We start from the raw sequence: 22,633 nt of genomic DNA on the forward strand, positions 1-22,633 counted from the left end.
AATAAAATAAATAACATCAATTCTATCTTAAAACAGGCAAATTGAAAATATTACTCTGACAATGCAATTTCACACAGAGACATTTCATAATCTTCCTATTCAAGTCTTACTACCAGTTCTAAATGTCTGAGATCAGATTTTCACTTTATGAGTAAACATTTTACCTAGAAACAATCAAAATCTCCTTCTGTTCAGCTGAGTGCTGCTCAGACTTCCTCAATGGACAGGAGATACCTGTGGCCCCTACCTACTGCTTTATCTCTATTAGAATGGTAACCAGGGGGGCCCCTGAGTGGCTCAGTCGATTAAGCATCCGACTTCGGCTCAGGTCATGATCTCACAGTTCGTGAGTTTGAGCCCCGCGTCTGGCTCTGGGCTGACAGCTCAGAGCCCAGAGCCTGCTTCAGATTCTGTGTCTCCCTTTGTCTGCTCTGCCCCTCTGCTGCTTGCACTCTGTCTCTCGCATTGTCTCAAAAATAAATAAACATTAAAAAAAAAAAATTAAAAAAAAAAAGAATGGTACCCAGGATTTGCCACGGGAGGCCAGGTGGGGGGATGGGAGGGTAAAGGTGGTCGTGTGGTTGCAAACAAAAAAGCGCATAAAAATAGGTGAGAATAAAGAAGGGTCTCTTTATACCATTATAAAAAAGAAAAAGACAAAACCAATCACTTTTAATCTAAAAAAAACCTGTTATCTAAATGTACAGATCTGGCTTTTTCTTGATTTAAAACAAACTCTTCATTAAGAAAATTTCAAACACATGCTAAAGAAGAGAAAATGGTATGATGAACCCATCATCAGCTTTAACAATTACCACCTCGTGGTCAAACTAGCTTCATCTGTACCTCACCTTGGCCCTCATTCCCACTCCCCTAGTTCAAAGCAGGACAAGCTTTTAATGACACTTAGCAAAGTCTGAAGTAGAACGGAATTGGGACTCAGTTTTGGTTATGAGATTAAAGGGATAGAATGGGATGTTTCAAAAGCTCAGTTTTCCGAGGTATGAATGAATAAGCAAAATACAAATACTCAAAAGAAAATCCTAACACAAAGTGCCTCTTAGCTCAGGGGCCTTGGGAAGTTCACCTCCCTGCCTCTGCCAAGATTTCTGTGTTCCAATCTTGTAGCCTGAGAGAGACATGCATTTATTGTGGTTTCATGAATCCAAGAATGAAAGATCAAATTGTTTCAAAACAGCAGAAGGGGCCAACAGTAATTTTTATACTAGTGAAAAATGTTTAATGGTCAAAAGTAGCTTTCTTTAAAACTCTAAGAGCCATTCCTTGAAACACCTTCCCAGAAGCAATCAAAGGGCAGAACACCTCAGGTGCTCTAAAGCACCAAGGTACACAGACCTTCTAGACAGAGTCTTAATCCAGTCCAGTCCAAACATGTGCAGCAAAATGGGAGGGGGGGGGGGCGCAATCTTCTGCTCAAGCTTAAGTAGCCTCTCTTGGTATCCCAGAAAACCTACAAGTCAAAGATCTTGCCCTGACTCTCACACTAATGCTTTGTGGTTTTATTACTGATCGCCAAATATATGCAGGTTTAGGCAAGGGGATTTTGGGACAAGAGCGAGCGGTCCAACCTTTGGGGACACGTAGCAGTACACCTTCTTCGGTTTCTTCAGCTTCTCAGGGGTCTGGCACTCAGAGGGTGAGTCTTCATCTTCCTCCTCCATGGCTGTGGAAGGCCGGCGCTGGGAGGAGCTCGTGTGCATGGGGGGAAGGTGCCAAGGTGTGCTGGTACAGTTGGTGGCATTATAAAGATAAGCCTCAAAGTAAATGCTCACTCCCGAGGTGGACACGTTGCGTTCGACAATATTCTTCTCATTCTCTGAAGCAGTAACAAGGAACAAGGTTGTAAAGTAGGAGACGTGGGAGAAAAGGAAAGACCTGTCACTAGACCTTTAGTCCAGAGGACTCTAAGCCAAGTGTGGCTCAGATGGCAAATGTTTGTGAGGTTGGTCAGAAGAACGCAGACAACACAAAGAACAAGTGGCCTGGGACCAGGCCTAAATCAGAGCTTTTCTTTCAACTCACCACTTAGGACAATGATGTCAAATTCACCATTATTGATTGGCTGATTTTGGTATGAAATGCAGGCATGGAAGCAGCCACGAGAATGCAGGGTGAGTCGCAAGAACACCTGGCAGGTCTGCCTGTTGGAGGTCACAGACTTCTCAAACGAGACACCGGAGCTCTCTTCTTCTTGAGGACCGAGCTACAAGAGGAAAACCGAGCACCAGTGAACATAGAAAATTTGCCCTAGTGCATGGCAGTTTACTCTTTACAAAGAACTTTCCTATTACAAGTTAATCTAAGCCTCATAATTACTAATGGGATTGGGCACTGTCAGATGAAGGAAGGACAGTACAGAAGTCAAGGTGGAGATGAGAGGAAGTGAATCAGTAAGGGTGAGAATGACAGAAAAGGAGCACACAGAGAAGGGAAGCTGCTTACCTCATGAATGGACAAACTGTAATTGTGCTCATCTCTCAAGGACGCGGAATTGTTGGTAGGGTTGTCGTACTCATCTCGGGGCACTATTTGAAGGGTGTGTGGCTGTCCACAGGTCAATACAAGAGTAGAAAAATGGCACACTATTTTGGTCTTGGAAGGAACCACCATTCCTGAAACAGACAATGGAATCTAATCCTTAGCAGGCAGCTTATCAGAGCACAAAGATCTCTTCAATCAGTGAGTCCCAGAGAGCTGGGTCCTGCCCAATTCTTAGGGATAAACACCACCATGAAGAGGATGAGAAAAAGAAAGAAAAAGATTAAGTCAAATGAACCGGGGAACTCATTTTCACAAATTTCTAACCACTGCTGCACTACTAACCATTGCTGCACTAAACAAAAGGAGAAAAGGACTCACAGGAAACAGAACTGAAAGCTACATTGTGTCTACAGTCTCACTGGGAACCTACAAGTGAGGCAGGCCTCAGAAATTGGCGCTAAACAACCGCAAAACAAAGAAACAAAAAAACTCAGAAATGCTTAGGTGGAAATCTAAGAACACATGTACATGTAGTATGTTGAAAACTAAAAAATGCTAGTGAAAGAAATGAAAAGGTCCACATAAAGTCAAAGGTCACCAAGTTCGTGAACTAGAAAACTCAACATAGTAAAAATGTCAATCCTCTCCAAATGATATTCATGTTTAATATCATTCCTATCAAAATCTCACCAAGAGTTTTGGTAGATATGGCAAATATTGTTCTAAAATTTATATGGAGAGGAGTTAAGATGGCGGAGAAGTAGGGGGACTGGGATTTCCCTCATCCCTCAAACACAGCTGTTTTGAGGTCAGAACACTTGGAACACCCAGGAATACAGGCTGCAGAGTCATAGAAAAATCTCCGCAAGTGGACAGAGCAGCTTGACGGGACAGAGGTTTGTGTATGAGAATTGGGAGAGATAAAATGGGCAGTGCAGGAATGGAGGGGAGGCAACCCCTTCTGTGGAGAGACAAAAGGGAGAGAAAGGCTACGGAAGTATGATATTGTGTTTGGACAAGAGAAAACCCTCTCCAGACCACGGACTGGGGGACGAGAAATACAGAGAGTGCCAGTGTCTACTTTGCAAACAGCCGTAGGAGCTGAAGATCAGGGTTTTCAAGGGTGTGTGACTTTCTCTGTACCGGAGCCGCTGCCCAGTGCACATGCCTGGCGGGGAAGGGAGTCAGCCCCTGGGCGCAGTAGTGATCTCAGGGGCACATTGGGAGAGGACAGTCCCCTCCCTCGAGTACCACGGTTCGAGGATTTATTGCCCCCACAAAGGATAAAAGATCTTGCAGGAACTGGCCAGCCAGAGGCCCTTTGTCAGATGGGTGGAGTGGCGTTACCCTAGAACCAGGTCTGTGTGGTGCGGATCCTTTAAGATTTTTGAATCTAAGGGTTTTGAATACTAGCCTAACGCCTGGGAGGCCCAGGACAAGCCCTGGTCCAAGGAGGAGGGACTGGGGCGTCTCCATTTTTCTCCCCATCACCAAAACAGTGGGGCTTCAGGGAACAGGACAGCGGCCCCCATTGGAGGCGATGCACTGACCAAACCCTGCCCCTCCGTACCTGGTAACTGCTTATCTACTGGAGCGGGACTGACACTGACCAAACCAGAGTGACACTGACAGAGCCAGACGGCCTCTCCTGCAGACCAGCATAGCCACCGGTCCCAGGCCCCAAAAGACAACTGTCCTGCAGTTTTGTATGTTAGTCTGTTGGGTTTTCTTTTCTTTCCTTCTTTTTCTTTCTATCCTCTTTTTTCCCCCCCTTTGGAATCAGGCTCATAGTTTCTGATTTGATTTTTGGTCAATTCCTACTTATATAATATATATATAAATACATAATATATATATTATGTCTATATATTACATACAGACATATAAAATATAATATACATATGTACATATATGTCTTTTCCTTTCTTTCTCTGCTTTGGTTGTTTGTTTAATCAGGCATTTTCACTCTATTCTTTTTACACACTTTCTGTATCTCTTTCTTTATTTTCTTCTCTCTCTCTCGATCAAGCCGTATAGTTTCTTTGATTCTCTGCCTGGTCTTTTTTTTTTTTTTTGGCCCCTTTCGTTGTTCTCTTTGTTTGGGATAAAGTTCCCCCACCTTTCCTTTTTTCCAGGGTTGCTTCAACGAACATGCCAAAGCACACCTGGTGGAAGGTCCAAACAATCCACCACTATGAGCAGTGGGGACAGAGCAGCCAAATACACAACAACAGAGTGCACACAACACACTCCGGAAACAGTTCCTGAAGTGCTAGACCCTGGACAGCGTATGACCCGTTTTTAATACTGCACTCACAGATATGGGACACATAACAAGCTATTAAAACACGTACATGACAGGGGTGCCTGGGTGGCTCAGTAAGTTAAGCATCCAACCTTGGCTCAGATCATGATCTTGCGGTTCATGAGTTCAAGCCCTGCATCGCAGGCTCTGTGCTGACAGCTGAGAGCCTGGAGGAGCCTACTTCAGATTCTGTCTCCGTCTCTCTCTGCCCCTCCCCGACGCATGCTCTGTCTCTCTCCCTCTCTCTCTCTCAAAAATAAAAATAAACACATAAAAATAAATAAAACACGTACAAGACAGAAACCTGACCAAAATGACAAAATGGAAGAATTCTCCACAAAAGGAATTCCAAGAAGAAATGCCAGCCAGAGAATTGCTCAAAACAGATATAAACTATATATATGAACAAGAATTCAGAATAACAGTCATAAGACTAATAGCTGGGCTTGAAAAAAAACACAGAAGAGGAAAATACATTGCAATCCAGGCCTATCTCAAGAAGCAAGAACGATCCCAAATACATCACCTAACCTCAAACCTAAAGGAACCAGAAAGGCAGCAGCAAAGAAAGCCCAAAGCTAGCAGAAGAAGACAAATAATAAAGATTAGAGCTGAAATAAACAATACAGAATCCAAAAAAACAATAGGTCAATGAATCTAAGAGCTGGTTTCTTGAATGAATAAACAAAATTGATGAACCCCTAGCCAGACTTCTCAAAAAGAAAAAAGAGAGGACCCAAATTGATAAAATCACGAATGAAAGAGGAGAGATCACAACCAACACCACAAAAATACAACAAATTATTAGAGAATACTATGGAAAATTATATGCCAAGAAACTGGACAATCTGGAAGAAATGGACAAATTCCTAGACACCCACACACTACCAAAACTCAAAAGTGAAGAAACAGAAAATCTGAAGACCAATAACCAGCAAAGAAATGGAATCGATTATCAAAAATCTCCCAACATATCAGAGTCCTGGGCCAGATGGCTTCCCAGGGAACTTCTACCAGACATTTAAAGCAGACTTAATACCTATTCTTTTCAAGTTGTTCCAAAAAACAGAAATGGAAGGAAAGCTTCCAGACTCTTTCTATGAAGCCAGCATTACCTTGATTCCATAACCAGACAAAGACCCCACTAAAAAGGAGAATTACAGGCCAATATCCCTGATGAACCTGGATGCAAAAATTCTCAACAAGACACTAGCAAATTGAATTCAACAGTATATTAAATGAATTATTCGCCATGATGAAGTGGGATTCATTCCTAGGCTGCTGGGCTGATTCAATATTCACAAATCAATCAACATGATACATCACATTAACAGAAAAAGGATAAGAACCATATGATTCTGCCAATAGATGCAGAAAAAAGCATTTGACAAAATACAGCATCCTTTCTTAACAAAAACCCTCAAGAAAGTCAAGATACAAGGAACATATCTTAACATCATAAAAGCCATATATATGAAAGGCCCACAGCTAATATCATCCTCAATGGGGAAAAACTGAGAGCTTTCTGCCTGAGATCATGAACACGACAGGGATGTCCACTCTCACCACTGTTGTTTAACATAGTATTGGAAGTCCTAGCCTCAGCAATCAGACAACAAAACAAAATAAAAGGCATCCAAATTGGCAAAGAAGAATCAAACTTTCAGGGGCGCCTGGGTGGCTCAGTCGGTTGAGCGTCCGACTTCGGCTCAGGTCATGATATCGCTGTCCATGAGTTCGAGCCCCGCGTTGGGCTCTGTGCTGACAGCTCCGAGCCTGGAGCCTGTTTCAGATTCTGTGTCTCCCTCTCTCTCTGCCCTTCCCATGCTCATGCTCATGCTCTGTCTCTCTGTCTCTCTGTCTCTCTCTCTCTCTCTCTCTGCAAAAATAAACTTAAAAAAAATAAAAAAAGAAGAAGAATCAAACTTTCACTTTTCACAGATGACATGATACTCCACATGGAAAACCTGAAAGACTTCACAAAAAAAAAACTGCTAGAACTGATACATCAATTCAGCAAAGTCACAGGATATAAAATCAGTGTACAGAAATCAGTTGCATTTCTATACACCAATAATGAAGCAACAGAAAGAGAGATCAAGGAATCAATCCCATTTGCAATTGCACCAAGGACCATAAAATGCTTAGGAAATAAACCTAACCAAGGGGGTAAAAAAAAAAAATCTGTATGCTGAAAACTATAGAAAGCTTATGAAAGAAACTGAAGATGACACAAAGAAATGGAAAAGCATCCCATGTTCATAGATTAGAAGAACAAATATTGTTAAAATGTTGATACTAGCAAAGCAATCTACACATTCAATGCAATCCCCATCAAAATAGCACCAGCATTCTTCACAGAGCTAGAACAAACAATCCTAAAATTTGTATGGAACCACAAAAGGCCCTGACTAGCCATAATGTTGGAAAAGAAAACCAAAGCTGGAGGCGTCACAATCCCAAACTTTAGCTTGTATTACAAAGTTGTATCATCAAGACAGAATGGTATTGGTACAAAAACAGACACAAAGACCAATGCAATAGACTAGAGAACCCAGAAATGGACGCACAAATATATGGCCAACTAATCTTTGACAAAGCAGGAAAGAATATCCAATGGGAAAAAGACAGTCTCTTTAGCAAATGGTGCTGGGAGAACTGGACAGCAACATGCAGAAGAATGAAGCTGTATCATTTTCTTACACCATACACAAAAATAAATTCAAAATGGATGAAAGACCTAAATGTGAGACAGGAAACCATCAAAATCTTACAGGAGAAAACAGGCAACAACCTCTTTGACCTCAGTCAAGGCAACTTCTTACTTGACATGTCTCCAAAGGCAAGGGAAATAAAAGCAAAAATGAACTATAGGGACCTCATCATGATAAAAAGCTTCTGCACAGCAAAGGAAACAATCAAAACTAAAAAGCAACCAATGGAATGGGAGAAGATATTTGCAAATGACATATCAGATAAAGGGCTAATATCAAAAATCTACAAAGAACACCCGAAAAACAAATAATCCAGTGAAGAAATGGGCAGAAGACATGAATAGACACTTTTCCAAAGAAGATATCCAGATGGCAAACAGACACATGAAAAAATACTGAACATCACTCATCATCAGGGAAATACAAATCAAAACCACACTGAAATACCACCTCACACCAGTCAGAGTGGCTACAAGTAACAACTCAGGAAACAACAGATGCTGGTGAGGATGTGGAGAAAGGGGAACCCTCTTGCACTGTTGGTGGGAATGCAAACTGGTGCAGCCACTCTGGAAAACAGTGTGGAATTCCTCAAAAAACTAAAAATAGAATTACCCTACGACTCAGCAATAGCACTACTAGGAATTTATCTAAAGGATATAGGAATGCTGATTCGTAGGGGCACATGTACCCCAATGTTCACAGCAGTGCTATCAACAATAGCCAAATTACGGACAAGAGCCCAAATGTCCACTAACTGATGAATGGATAAAGAAGACGTGGTATATATACAGTGGAATACTACTTGGCAATGAAAAAGAATGAAATCTTGCCATTTGCAACAACGTGGATGGAACTAGAGGGTATCATGCTAAATGAAATAAGTCAGAGAAAGACAGATATCATATGATTTCACTTACATGTGGAATTTGAGAAACTTAACAGAAGACCATAGGGGAAGGGAAGGAAAAATAAGACACAAATAGAGAGGAAGGCAAACCATGAGAGACTCTTAAATACAAAGAACAAACTGAGGGTTGACGGGGGTGGGGGGTAGAGGGGATGGGGAAAATGGGTGATGGGCACGGAGGAGGGCACTTGTTGGGATGAGCACTGGGTGCTGTATGTAAGTGATGAATCACAGGAATCTAGTCCTGAAGCCACAACTACACTGTATGTTAGCTAACTTGCCAATAAATAAATAAATAAAAATGAACAATAAATAAAATACTCAGGTAAATGACCTCCCCCCAAAATAAAACAAAATAAAATTTATATGAAAAGAGAAAGGATCTAGAGTAGCTAAAATAATTCTGAAAAAGAGTAAAGCAGGAAGAGTCAGTTTACACGATTTCAGGATTCAGTATGTATCTACAGTAATCCAGACTCTGTAGTACTGGTGGGAGGACAGACCCATAGATCAATGGAACATAACAGAAAACCCAGAAATAGACCCCTACAAATATGCCCAACCACTCTAACGAAGGTACAAAAAAAGGGCAATGTTACAGGGAAAAGATGGTCTTTTCAACAAATGGTGCTGGAACAACTAGACATCTAGAAGAAAAACAAAAACAAAAACAAAACCTTTACACAGTATACAAAAATTAACTAAAAATGGATCAAGGCCTTATATATAAAATGTAAAGCTAGGAAATCTTTAGGCAAAAAAACAGGAGGAAACCTTTGGGATCTAGAACTAATCAAAGAGTTCTCAGATACCTAAAGTATGACCCTTAAAAGAAAAAAATGAATAAAGTGACTTCATCAAAATTAAAACCTTTGCTTTGTGAAAAACCATGCTAAGGGGATGAAAAGAAAAAGCTAAAGATTGATAGGAACATATTTGCAAACTACGTATGTAACAGAGGACTCATCTGTAGAATATATGAAGAACTCTCAAAACTCAATAGTAAAAAACAAAAGCATCTGATTAGAAAATGGGCAAAGACACTTCACCAAAGAGGGGAAACGGCAAATGAGCACATGAAAAGACGTTCAACATCATTAACCATTAGAGAAATGCAAACTAAAACCACCACACCCTTAACAGAATGGCTAAAATTAAAAAATTAAAAAAACAGTGACAATATCAAATGCTAGCGAGAATGTGAAGAAACTGGATTGTTCATGCATTGCTGGTGGGAGTATAAAATGCTCCAGACACTGTGGAAAAGAGTTTGGCAGTTTCTTAAAAATACTAAGCGTGTAACTACCATACAACTCAGCCGTTGCATTCCTGAGCATTTACACCAAAGAAATGACCACTCATGTTCACACAAAACCTCTACATGAATTCTCATAGGTTTATTCATAATAACCCCAAACTGAAAACCACCCAGATGTCCTTCAACTGGGGAACAGTTAAGCAAACTGTGGCACATTCACACCATGGATGACAACTCCGCAATAAAAAGGAGCCAACTGTTGATACATGCAACAACTTGGATGAATATCCAGAGAATTATATTACATTCTGGAAGTGACAAAATTACACAAATGGGCTGCCAGGGGTTAAGAAACAGGTAGGTGGATAGGGGCGCCTCAGTGGCTCAATTGGTCAGGCATCCAACTCTCAGTTTCAGCTCAGGTCATGATCTTTGCAGTTCATGGGTTCGAGCCCCATGTTGACGGTGCAGAGCCTGCTTGGGATTCTCTCTCTTAAAAAAAATAAACTTAAGGAAAAAAAAAAAACAAACCCACAGGTGGGGGGGGGGGGGGGGAAACAGGTGTGGCTATAAGGCAACATGAAGGATCCTTATGGTGACTATCAATGTCCATAACCTGGCTGTGATATCGTACTTTAGTTTTGTAAGATGTTACTACCATTGGGGGAAAATGGGTCAAGGATACACCAGATCTCTTGGTATTATTTCTTACAATGGCAGGAGAATCTACAATTATCTAAAAACAGAGTTTCATTTAAATTTAAAAAATAAAAGAACTGAGACATATTGTAAGGATATGAACTGTTCCCTGGTGGCAAGGGGATGGGGTGATGATAATTCATGGGGAAAGGAGTCTGTGAGTCACTGAAGTAAAGGGGGAGATACATGGGGAGATGGCTTGGGAGCCACCTTGTCCGCAGCCTTCTTCCTTTACAAGAGAAAAGGACCAGTCAAGCAAAAATACACAAATCTTAAGCCCTTCTTGTTATGGTTTGACTCCAAAAGGTTCCCAAACTCCTCTCATTTCTGTGGATACCAACTTGGCCAGTACTTAATGACACCCTCAAAAGGAAGCCAAGGCAGGGCACAAAGAGCAGACAGGATCTTAACACACTACACAGATTTGTTGCAGAATCAGAAGTCAGAGATTACACCTTCCGGCTTCAAAGTCAGTGAGCATCTATTATCTGGCATAAAGGATATGGGTGGGGAAGATAGAGGTCTCAATTCTTATATACCAGCAGCTAGGGCAGACACTTTGCCATGAGAAGTAAAACACATATTGGTAGCAAGGGTGGAATTAGGTTGAGGTGCTTTTACTTGAAAAGATTTCAAACATTAGAAAAATTTACCTTTTGTCTCTTCTGGCACCCTTGCCTCCTAAGAACTTACTAGGCTGATGACCCAGCAATTCTACTTTTAGAGAAATAAAACCATATGTCCACACAAAAACTTGTACATAAAGGTTCACACCAGAATTACTCACAACTGCCAAAAGCAAAAACAACCTAAATGTCCATCAGCTGGTGAATGGATACATAAAATGTGGTATATCCATACAATGGAATGTCATTTAGCAATAAAAAGAAATAAAGTACTGATTCATGCTATAGCATGGATAAACTTTAAAAATATCATGCCAAGAGAGAGGCAGTCACAAATGGCCACATATTGTATGATTACACTTATATAAAACGTCTGAAGTAGGCAAACCTACAGAATAAATAAATGATTACTTAGGGATGGGGGGTTGGGGAAAATGGGGAGTGACTGTTAATGGGTGCTGAATTCTTTTTTGGGTGATGAAAATGCTCTAAAATGGACTGCAGTGATGGTTGTGCAACTCTAAATTGTTAAAACCACTTATCTGTATATTTTAACTGGATGGATTATGTGCCACAATCCATGTAGATGGGAAAGCGTTTTTTAATTTTTTTTAATTATTTTTTTAATTTTTATTTATTTATTTTTTTTTAATGTTTATTTATTTTTGAGACAGAGCATGAACGGGGGAGGGTCAGAGAGAGAGGGAGACACAGAACCGGAAGCAGGCTCCAGGCTCTGAGCCATCAATCAGCCCAGAGCCCGACGCAGGGCTCTAACTCACGGAGTATGAGATCGTGACCTGAGCTGAAGTCGGACGCTTAACCGACTGAGCCACCCAGGCGCCCCGAAATCGTTTTTTTTTAAAAAGACAGAAAGCAGAAAGAAAACCGAAGGAAGGGATGGCAAAAGAGAAATAGCAAAAAAAAAAAAAAAAAAGAACAAACATACCAGGCTGAAAAATCTTGTAGTAGGGACTGTAGGCCACGTTTAATCCACCAAGCTTTACTGAGATTTCGTAACGCCCAGCCCTGCGCACAGTGAAGGCCACCTTGACCACATTGGAACTGGGCTCCTGGAGCACTTCCTGGGTCACTGGAATTTCCACGGCCAGCTCAACATGAGAGATGTGAACTCTCAGTCCCACAGGCCGGTGTGCAGGAAAAGGCTGCCCGTTCTTGTAGAATAACTGCAATGAGGAGAGAGGGCACTCGTTAGTGAGCAGGAAGAGAGAACTCTGACCCACCTGACTGGAGAGGGGGTGGGGCAGGGAGGAGGTAGCTGGCAAATCCCAGTACCCACTCATTCCTACTGTGCTGCTCACAGGCACAGAGAGAAACACCACACCTCAAAGAAAACCATTAAATCATGAACAGATTCTTAACTTGTTCAGAAGGCAGGGATAAAATATACATTTTATTTTCAACTTGACATTTCTGAATGCATTTCAACTGGACATTTCTGAACCACAAATGCTGCCTCCTCAGTATAAGCAGCCCTTTTCATTATATTATCAGTGCTAAACTGAATGTAAAGGTAAGTCAGCGGATACCAGTGGCACGGAGTGAGCTAAAGCACCAGGCAGGGCTGGGGGGAGGGGGGGCGCAGGCTATCAAGCCAAGCAGAATGCTGCAGGGGAGAAGTCATCACAGGGGGTGGCAAACTTTTCTGTAAAGGCCAGACAGTAAATATTTTGGCTTTGTGGGTCATACACAGCTACTCCACTCAACTGTGGTTAACTACTCAAGTGTAAAAGCAGCCGCAGGCAATACAGGAAGATGGATGGGTGTGGCTGTGCTCTAATAAAATTACATTTGCAGAAACAAGAGGCCGGCCTGATTTGGCCCTCAGGCCATAGTTTGCCAACCCCCAGTCTAGAACACCTATTCCTTCGGTAATAGTTTTCTTGTTTTGAAAAAGTAACATTAAGTTTTCAACATCTTCAAAGCTAAGCACCTACAAGACCAAAATGATAGAGAAATTTGTGACCCTTCAGATATTAACACTTCCCAAGTCCCTGGGAGGGGCTGAAAAACAAGGAAAAAATGTTAACATTCCAGGCCAGCACCACCAACAGGATGAACTGGGCTCTGGAAAGCAAGTGATTCAGAAAACCCAATGGGTATGGAGACAGAAACATTCCCTTACATGCACTCGGAAGGCCATGCTGTGGCCCACCTCATAGGGGTCCTTCCAATCCCAGGAGACTTTGCAAGACCGGGGATCCAGGTAATTTCCCCGCACGTAGTCATAAATAGTCCGGTCCCCTCTGCGCTCACGGTCCTCATTCTGGAGGAAGCTGACTACACGTGCGGCAAGCTCAAAGAGGAACTTAATTGTGAAGAAGAACGCAACCACAGACACTGTGATTCCACCTATGTAAAAGAGAGAACACACATACCTCCTGCCAGTTACAGCCTCTCATTGTGGAAAAGACCGGCCAACTTTCAAAAAGTAAAAGAAGTTAGGATGCGATACAAGACTTCCAAGGAAACACTGTACTGGGTCACTACCTCTGTGGGTGAAGAGAGGAACTTCTACATCAGGGGTCAGAAATTACAGGCCAAATCCCATCCACTGCTTGTTTTTGTAAATAAAGTTCTATTAGAACACAGCCCCACCTATTCATTTACCTATTGTCTAGGGCTGCCCTAGCCCTAAACCAGCAGAATTCAGTAGTGGTGCAGAGCCTGTACGACCTGGGAAACCAAAATATTTACTCTTTGGCGCTTTATGGGAAAAGTGCCAACCCTTGTTCTATACCGTGGGCCACATAAAATGCCCACCCCCTACATTCCTGCCTATGCTAGGCCCTCACAGAAGCAGTAAAACGAATGTGAATTCTAGTCCCTCCATTTGGAAGTCTTCCCCTCTTTTGTCCACTTAGCAAAAGCCCTCCCCAGTCCTCACCTGAGTTAGGGGTTCCCTCTTCTGGGCCCCCTCAAACTCCTGTATATTCACCTATTATAGCTTTTCTCCCCTTGAGCATCTTCCCCTTCATCTTATGAGCTTCCTGAAGGCAATTTTTGCCTTATCCGACTTTGACTCGGCAGGAAACAGTATGTGGCATGGACCAGAATTACTCAATAAATATTTCCCAAATGAATGAATTCCACTGCCAACTCTGTGAAGGTATATTCTGGCGTGAACAGAAATATTTCTAAGTCTATTTTCAAGGGGAAAGGGGGTAGACGGGGAGGCAAAAAGGATGTAAGCAGCCCTAACAAAAATAATAAAGAGCTCCTTCCACAACATACCAATAACGTAAAACATCAGGTCCCTTCAGTGCCGCCAGACAGCCGAGGATCACAGCTGCAGCTGCAAAAGAAAACTTGTTTAGTGTTCTCTCCAATTCTTCCTTACAGCCATCTCAGAGAGAGACAAAGAACACAGGGCTTGAGTCAACTGACTCTGGCCTTACTGTGTCCCTGTCCTCTCTCTCTCCAGTTTGACAGGTGCCCTATGACAAATTTCAGCGAAATGGTGACTACATCATTTCTCCTAAAGACTTCCAATCTACGACCACCCTAGGAATACCGCAAACAGCCACTTGCTTTATTGCTAATTACAAAATGCAATAACATGGCTTTCATCTTCTTAGATCCAGGGCCCCAAGACAGTTTCCCTCCCCCATGCAAAGTAGTGCTAATTAACACAAGCAAAGAGGATAATGGAGTCACTTTCCCCTTCTATTTGCCTTCTGGAAGTAATTCATCTAAGTAGAAATAGTTATATCAAATGTGGATTTTTAAAAGCAAGTATTATTATCATCATGCTGGCATTATGTAATTAAAGTGAACCACCGGTCATCCCAATAAGAAGCAGCAGGCATGTAAGAGAAGTCACTTTTGCTGTTACCAATCAGACAACAGGTCCCATGGAAGATGAGCTCAGCAGAAAGGCCAAGGACGGGAACAAAAGGAGGAGATTCTGTTTATCCTAAGTGATGCCTGTCAAGGTCAGAACAATTCAAACAGGGGCCAGGGTTCAAGGGGACACTTTCACTGTTACTAAACTTATTTCCAGAATAAGACGTCAATCTTCATCACTCGTTTGAACCACCCAAGGTATTGCCAAGAAAAAATGCCATGTACACTGACAGTGGTATCGATCGCTGAGTTTTGACCTTAGTAGAACCTGTAAAAGCTCTCCATTCTGTAATGCAGTGAATTCATTCAAGTCAATGTATATAAGGTTATAATGTTATCTCAACTCAGCGCCTTTTATCTGCACTAGAATATTACTTAGAGACAATATGGCTGAAAATGTCTAGGCTCAGATTTGGGAGGGACCAAAACAGGTTGTTTTTGTTGTTGTTGTTGTTTATAAATAGGGTATGCTTTTATGTCTAACTGTACTGGAAAATTTTAAGTGAGAGACCGGAAAATGCCCATTAGCTCCTCTGATAGCAACAATATATCCAGTGGAATCCACGGAGAGTAGGTAATTTGAGGAATGACCATGTCAAGTTTCATAGAAATCCCTGTTCAGACTGGTCTAAAATCTACTGGCAAAGAAATCCACACAGGGAACATTACCACAGTCAACACACATGGATTAGGTTGCTCCCGAAAGGGTCAATTATAAAAAGACAATATACAGACCCCAAATCTGGGATCACAACTACTGAGCCTCCTGCCCAAACAGGCAGCTCATATCCCGGAACCTTATGCTGAAAGCTGCTTTCGTCTCTCAAAAAGCATCTGTCTGCACCTTACACGATGTGCTAGATGATTTCGTAGAACCCAAACTGGCAGTTTAACTGTCCGAATTCACTGAAATACTCCCTCAGTTGGATGTCATTCAATCTGATCCATGATATGAAAATTTGGCCCTTAGCAAAGCTGTAACACTCAGCAGAGAAGAAAGTATATGTGGCTGATGTTATAGGACTTGTGGCCTCAAGTCTCTTACTCCTTGGAGGAACAAGAACACCACCAAATGTATGGCATTCCCAGCATTAGGGCTGGGAAATTCCTATGTACTACCTCTGACAACTATAAGAAGCTTTACCGCGAGAGGTGGTGGACGAGCAGTAAGTCAGAGGGCCTGCGAACCGGTTCCAAGGCCGCAACTATGTGACCTGTCCAGGCTTCGGAACTCTCACTGCTAAAAAAGAACTGAGATTTACTAATTTCTATGGCACCATCTCCTTTAGTGCGATAGGACTTCAATATAACTCCCCACAGCCATCAGGACTCTAAAATCAAACAGTAGAGCAAACAGGACAATACAGAGGGTGAGGGCGTGGACTCCAGAGCCGGCCTACCTGGGTTCATACCTATTCTCTGTCACTCACAGTGTGACATTAGACAAGTTATTTCATCTCTCTGTGGAGAGCCAGTTTCCTCATTTGTCAAATGGGGTAGATCTATGTGTACCTCACAGAGGTGCTGTAAGGATTAAATGAGTTTACACACGTAAACAGCTGAGAATAGTGCCTGGCCTAGAGTGAGTTGTCAGTTTTAATTGTTATTAAAATCATTACCAATAGTGGTAGTGCCATCACTATCCCTTTGCGTCAGAGCCAGTAGAAAACTCCAGGAACCTCTCTACTGGCCGCCACTTTCTCCAGTGGGAAATGCATCAGAATTGTCTACTGAAGGTAGGTAATTCTGGCTTCTCTTACTGTGTTTCAAATCTCTGCCTACATGGGAGTTCTTCACACTATTCCAATTTTATGCCTGAAAATATTTATAATGAAGAATTCAAATTCATCCAACAAATAGTGGGTACTTACTTAATGTGCCAGGTACTGGGGGAACAGTGTTGGGACAGCCACAGTCTCAGTCCTCATGAAGCTGGCAGTACTGAGCTCGACCTTGCTGAGTCCTTGTCCATTTTCTCCCCCACTTATTTTTCAACCAAACCGTCATCACTGATCCAGAACACCTAGACCTTTTCCAATCAGTCAATTCTACATTTCTACTCCAATTCCCTTTATTGTTTTAAACCCGGATACCTATTACTACTTTTTTCCAAACCACTCTCCTCTCTTCTCCTGGAAACCTCCTTATGGCCAGGGAATTAGCTCTGTCGATTCACTGCCCTATGATCTGACTTTTACAAAACCTCCCACTTCTCTACAATAGCTCTCAAGAAACCCCCCAACAATAAATATCTACCCATCTCTCAGCTGTCACATTTTGAATTTGCCTTCCTTTTACATTTTCCTCCTGTCTTGTTCCTCTTGAATGCTGTCACAAAGCCTTCCTGTCTTTATCACTCAAATCATTTTTATTCCAGATTTCACTTCAATTCTGTAAGCATTTTCTGTTCTCTGACTCTGGCAAGGCTCTCCCTGCTCTGTCTCTGCTCCTATCCCCACCCACAGTATTCCCTTGGCTTCATCTCCACAAAACCTTATTTTTTCCTATGATCTACCTGACTCGAGTCCCTTCTATCTTTACATATAGGCTCTGAAACACATCTCCATGCTTTGCAAAATCACTTCCTCTGCCTAGACTAACCACTCCCCTCTCATGTCTCCATCCGTGGGCAATCTCCTAACCCTAAAGTCTAGGGAAGGTCCTGTCTTCCTTGAAATCTCCCTTGAGCCTCAATTTAGAAATTCCCTCCCTCGTCTGAATTCCCACACTACTTTTATTTATCTTTTGGCACTTACATTCTCTTTCATTTTAGTCCTGTGTTTGTTTTATTTTCCATTTCAGAGTGGTAACATGAGGCAAAGACTAGTCTTCAGAATTCTCCACAGCGTCCAACATAATTGCATACAGTAATTGCAATAAGTATGAATGAAGTATCTGAACAGATAGGGTCAAATGTCTGTTCTTTCCTTTGTCCAGAATGCCTAGGGATCAGGAACTTTCTAGACAGGACCTCCTTTTAGATACAGTTTTTAAAGACTTCTGTAACTGGCAGTATATTCACTTGAGCCAGGGACTGTAAACTCTTTGGACCACAAGTTACCAACTGATTTCAGTTCTACAAGTATATACCAAATACCCACAACTAGAGTCATAGGTTCTCATGCATGGCCTGGTATCTGGTTTTCTGGTTCTATCTTCCTTATCTTGAGCTTTTATTTTTCTATAACAGTTTCTATAGCACCCTCCACTTTCTGCTGCTTACACTTCTCCTTCATAAAATTATTCTGGAACTCTTCCCAAGTCTAATTCAAGCACAAAGAAGCAGTATGTTAAGCCTCTGCCATACTAATTCATGCAATTTGGCTGCACGAGTATTTTTTTTTTCAAGTTCATCTCTTTAGTGTTCTTGCTTTTACACAATTCAGCAAACTGGAACATTCTAAGCTAGAAGAATAACAGTAGTAGTAACATAATACTCCCTACCTTTACTAAGCCGCTTACAATAGGGCAAAATACCGCACTAAGTGCTTCTATGTGCTAGCCTAAGTAATTGTCCCTGTAACAACCTGGCAAAATAAGCACTATTATTCTCATTTTACAGATAAAACAACAACAAAGCTGGGCTTGGAAAGGACTTGCTGAACATCTCCCAGCTGGTTAAATGACAGAGCTGAGACTCAAGCCCATGCCTGACTCTGAAACCCAATGTTCTAAACCTCATACAACACTAAATCAGGAAAGGAAAGGAGTCATAGGGACAGCGAGGTATTTGGGAAGAGGGAAGATTTAAAAAAAACAACAGGTAAAAGAAAGTATGAAAAACATTACTTAATCTTCCTGGGAGGAATCCCAGCACAAGGTTAAAATTAGAAAAATAAATGCTTATGGCCCCTTTTTAAATCTTTTGAAATAAAAATAAAGCATGACAAAGGAAAATGGAATGCAGTACCAATTATCTAATGCAGAAATATCACTTGCTTACTAAAAGATCCCGGGCAAGTTGCTTAATACTACAGTACTTTGGCTCACATTACCTACAAAAGGCGGGGGAGGGGGAATACTTGAAAACGCCTGTCTCAAGGGAATGTTAAGAGTTGACTAACGGACACATTCTAAAACTCTTTGCTTTTTTAGGAGGCTAAAGATTTGTAATTACGATAGGAAATAAATTTTAGCCTGGACATCGAAGATGGGTTGTGAAAGTCATTTCCCAGAAATAGAGAACGGATTTCTTCATCCTCAAAGGTGCTCTAGGGCAGGGGATCAATTCTAACTGCAACTGTGCACTTCAACAGCTATCCGTTGCTGAAAAGGCTTAGGAACTGGTCCCTGAGTCCACTTTCTGCATTCCAATAACAAGTGAATGTTAACTAGTCTATGGTCTTACCTTTAAACGAGGGCCCATGTTCTGAGCACCAGGTCGAGCACTCCTATTCACCAAAGCAGGTAACTTCTGGCACCATTCACCTTGTCCTCCAACTTCCACAGGAAAGAAAACTGCTGCAAGGTCAACGGAAAGTGTCTGTCCATCAGACACTCACTGAGGATATGTCACAGGAGCAGAGGGTCAATAGTTCTGGATGAACTGGATGAATTCCAGGGTGGAGAAATACAGCCCCAAAACCTGTTATCCCGGACTTCTCTCTAGGGCATGGTGCAATCAACTGCCAAAGGATGCATCTGTTCTCTTGTCCCAGGATCCTACCCGACAGAGAAAAAAAGGTCAGTAGAAGAGGTTTTTATTTCTGAAAGAGAATCCCCAGAAAACAACGAAGAGGATATAGAAGAGGCAGGAGAAATTCCGGGGCACTAAAAACAAGCAAGGCCTGGTAAACTTGGACCAAGCTTTCCCAGTTAAAACTCCACAAAAAGGGGCAATGGCAACCTCACTGCCTTAACTGTATCACTCCCCAGAAGGAAGCTCCAGCTGACTGCGATCCTTCATTAGGAGCAACTAGGGACAGCTTTAAAGAGTGAGCCTCATCACTACCACATGCCTAATTCCAGTTTAATAGGGCTGCGGCACAGGGGCTGAGAATAAGGTGAAGAGATATGAAAGCACAGGATAGGTGGGGCCACAATGCAGAGGGCCTCATATGCCATATAAGGAATCACGGCAACACTCACTTGGAAAGGGGAAATCACCAAAAAGCTCCAAAACCTAATCTATCTGCCCATGAGGTCTGCTCCCTTCGCGCCCACGTACGCATTTCCAAGACATGGTTTAACAATGCTGGTTTTATGTTTTAAATAGTGTTATTTACTTTTCTGAGTGAGGAAACGAAAATCTGTGGACTTTCAAGATAAAGTCACTAAGTAAAGTCTAGTAAAGTCAGCGTGTAACTCAAAGATATTCATGAACTAAATATAGCAGAAAGGGGGTTATGGCAAAGCATACGCAAACAGCCACCATAGAACAAATGAGAAAAGACTACTCATCGCTAAACAAAAAGAGATTCTCTTTCCACATGGTGGGAACCGCGCTCAGTGCTTCATATATATTAACTTACAACCCCAGGGCACAAAGGGAATTATCCCCCTATTTTACAGATGAGGAAACTGAGGTACTCTCTCAAGATTACGCACATGAGTAGTAATGATCAATTAAACCCAGACAACCTGGGCCTAGAATCCATGCTTTTAATGACTACTACTTGCCTCCCTACCGTGGGGAACCAAGAAAGAAAACCCACAATGTTAGTAAGAACAGCAGAACAGAATAAGTGAAGGCTAGCCGATCAAACAAGTTGGCAAACTTTTATAATAAAAAATAAACAAGTATTTGTATTTATTTTAAAATATGGTGATAGAATTGCCAAATACGTGAGCCAAAAGCCGGGTCAACCAGCAACTGGAACCAGATTACAGGATCCACAAGCAAGATAACAGTTACATAAACTGTAAGAGATCAATTAGAATGCTATCTAAGCATTAAACAATGACACCTTTTAAGGAATAACAAAAGAAATTTCTCACAAATAAAATGTTAAATACAAAGTAAGCACAAAATTATTTACATGGCATGAGTGCAATTTTTAAAACATTACATTACATAAACAAGACTAGAAGGAACATAAAAATACTAGTCATTTTTTGCTGTATGAAATTATAAACAACTTTCATTTTCTACCTGTACCTTTCAGTGTTTTCCAAATTTTTACTGATGTAAGAACATATTAAAAGTTTCTACTTCTGGAGAACAAATAACTTTTTGGGGGAGAACAGGCAAGTTATCCTTTTTTTCAAATAAGGAGTATAAAAATTAGCTAAAAATAAAAGAACGTACTGAAATTTTTTTTAAAAAGTTTTTTTAAGATTTTTATTTATTTTTGAGAGACAGAGACAGAGCACGAGCAGGGGAGGGGCAGAGAGAGAGGGAGACACAGAATCCGAAGCAGGCTCCAGGCTCTAAGATGTCAGCACAGAGCCTGACACGGGGCTGGAACTCATGGACCATGAGATCATGACCTGAGCTGAAGTCGGACACTTAACCGACTGAGCTACCCAGGCGCCCCTGAATGTACTGAAATTTTATTTAAAAAATTCCTTTAATGTTTATTATTTATTTTTGAGAGACAGACAGAGCATGAGCAGGGGAGGGGCAGAGAGAAAGAGGGAGACACAGAATTCAAAGCAGGTTCCAGGTTCTGAGCTGTCAGCACCAGAGCCTGACGCGGGGCTCGAGCCCATGAACCGGGAGATCGTGACCCGAGCCAAAGTCAGACGCTTAACTGACTGAGCCACCCAGGTGCCCCTGCAATTTTATTTCTATTCATTATGATCTTAGTGGGTCTCCAGCCCTGTAATCAGCTATTTGGTTATTAAATAACTCCTAGTTTTTTTTTTTTTAAGATTTTATTTGTAAGTAATCTCTACATCTAACATGGGGCTCGAACTTCAACTCCAAGATCAAGACTTGCATGCTCCACGGACTGAGCCAGCCAGGTGCCCCAAATAACCCCTAGTTCTAACATCATCTTTACTGCACCCACCACAATCTACCACGCATAACCCTTTACAATGCTTCAGTGTCTCTAGTAAGCCTCAAAATTCAGCTCAAGCATCATCCCCCTTCCTGGTCCAATTCTCAGGCCCTCTGAGAATTCCCCCCATGCCAGGCAGAACCAATCATTTGCTCCTCTGTGATACGCCTATGCTGAAGATACCTCTATTATAGCATTTATTAGTCTGTATTATAATTGTTTATACAGTAGTGTCTCCTAATGACTTCTGGGATCTCAGAAGACACTGATGGGTCTTACTCTGCTTTGTCTCCCAGTAGCTAGTATACTGTTCGGTTTATCTCTTAACTTTGATAAGTTCCCCCAAGTGATTCCTATAAATATTGAAGTCTCATAAGCTTGGTCTAGGCTCTAGGGCAGTCCCTCTGAGAAGCGACCTGATATTCTGTATCTCTAACAGACTCACAGGAAAGGTTGATGCTTCCGGTCTGCAGATCGAGCTTCCAGGAGCAAGGGTCTAGAGCAGGAATTGGCAAACTACAGCCTGCAGGCCAAATCCAGACAGAACCTTGCTACAAGAGCAAAGCTGAGTAGCTGCAGAGACATATGGTCTACGAAGCTTTCCTATCTGACCCTTTACAAAAAAAAAGTTTACCACCCTCCAGCATAGGGTCTTAGCCTTAAAGCTACATAACTGCTTTGTGTAAATTAACTCATTTTTATAAATGAAAAAAAGCATAAAGTCATTTTCTTCCAATCCAGTTCTGCCCCCTCTTAGGAAAAGAGCTATAAAACTTGCAATATTATGCAAATATTTCTCCTGGTGAAT

General features: G+C 41.8%; 1 protein-coding gene across 5 annotated transcripts in view; it reads right to left on the reverse strand.

Annotated features, from left to right (window-relative positions):
- Window positions 1–22,633, reverse strand: part of AREL1 (apoptosis resistant E3 ubiquitin protein ligase 1) — a 47,992-nt gene that overhangs the window by 11,663 nt on the left and 13,696 nt on the right. For 4 of the 5 annotated variants that reach the window (XM_007095061.2, XM_007095057.3, XM_042990129.1 and 1 more), the window contains exons 2-8: window positions 19,230–19,543; window positions 14,270–14,330; window positions 13,161–13,387; window positions 11,964–12,201; window positions 2,464–2,633; window positions 2,044–2,224; window positions 1,590–1,837 (exon numbers count right to left, since the gene is read on the reverse strand). In XM_007095061.2, the coding sequence (XP_007095123.1) occupies window positions 1,590–1,837; window positions 2,044–2,224; window positions 2,464–2,633; window positions 11,964–12,201; window positions 13,161–13,387; window positions 14,270–14,285 (1,080 nt within the window). In that variant the 5' untranslated portion in view covers window positions 14,286–14,330; window positions 19,230–19,543. The remainder of the gene's footprint in view (window positions 1–1,589; window positions 1,838–2,043; window positions 2,225–2,463; window positions 2,634–11,963; window positions 12,202–13,160; window positions 13,388–14,269; window positions 14,331–19,229; window positions 19,544–22,633) is intronic. The other variant, XM_007095062.3, reaches the window with a different exon arrangement.

This window comes from Panthera tigris, chromosome B3, assembly GCF_018350195.1.
Source record: "Panthera tigris isolate Pti1 chromosome B3, P.tigris_Pti1_mat1.1, whole genome shotgun sequence".
In the NCBI taxonomy this organism is placed as follows: Eukaryota; Metazoa; Chordata; class Mammalia; order Carnivora; family Felidae; genus Panthera; species Panthera tigris.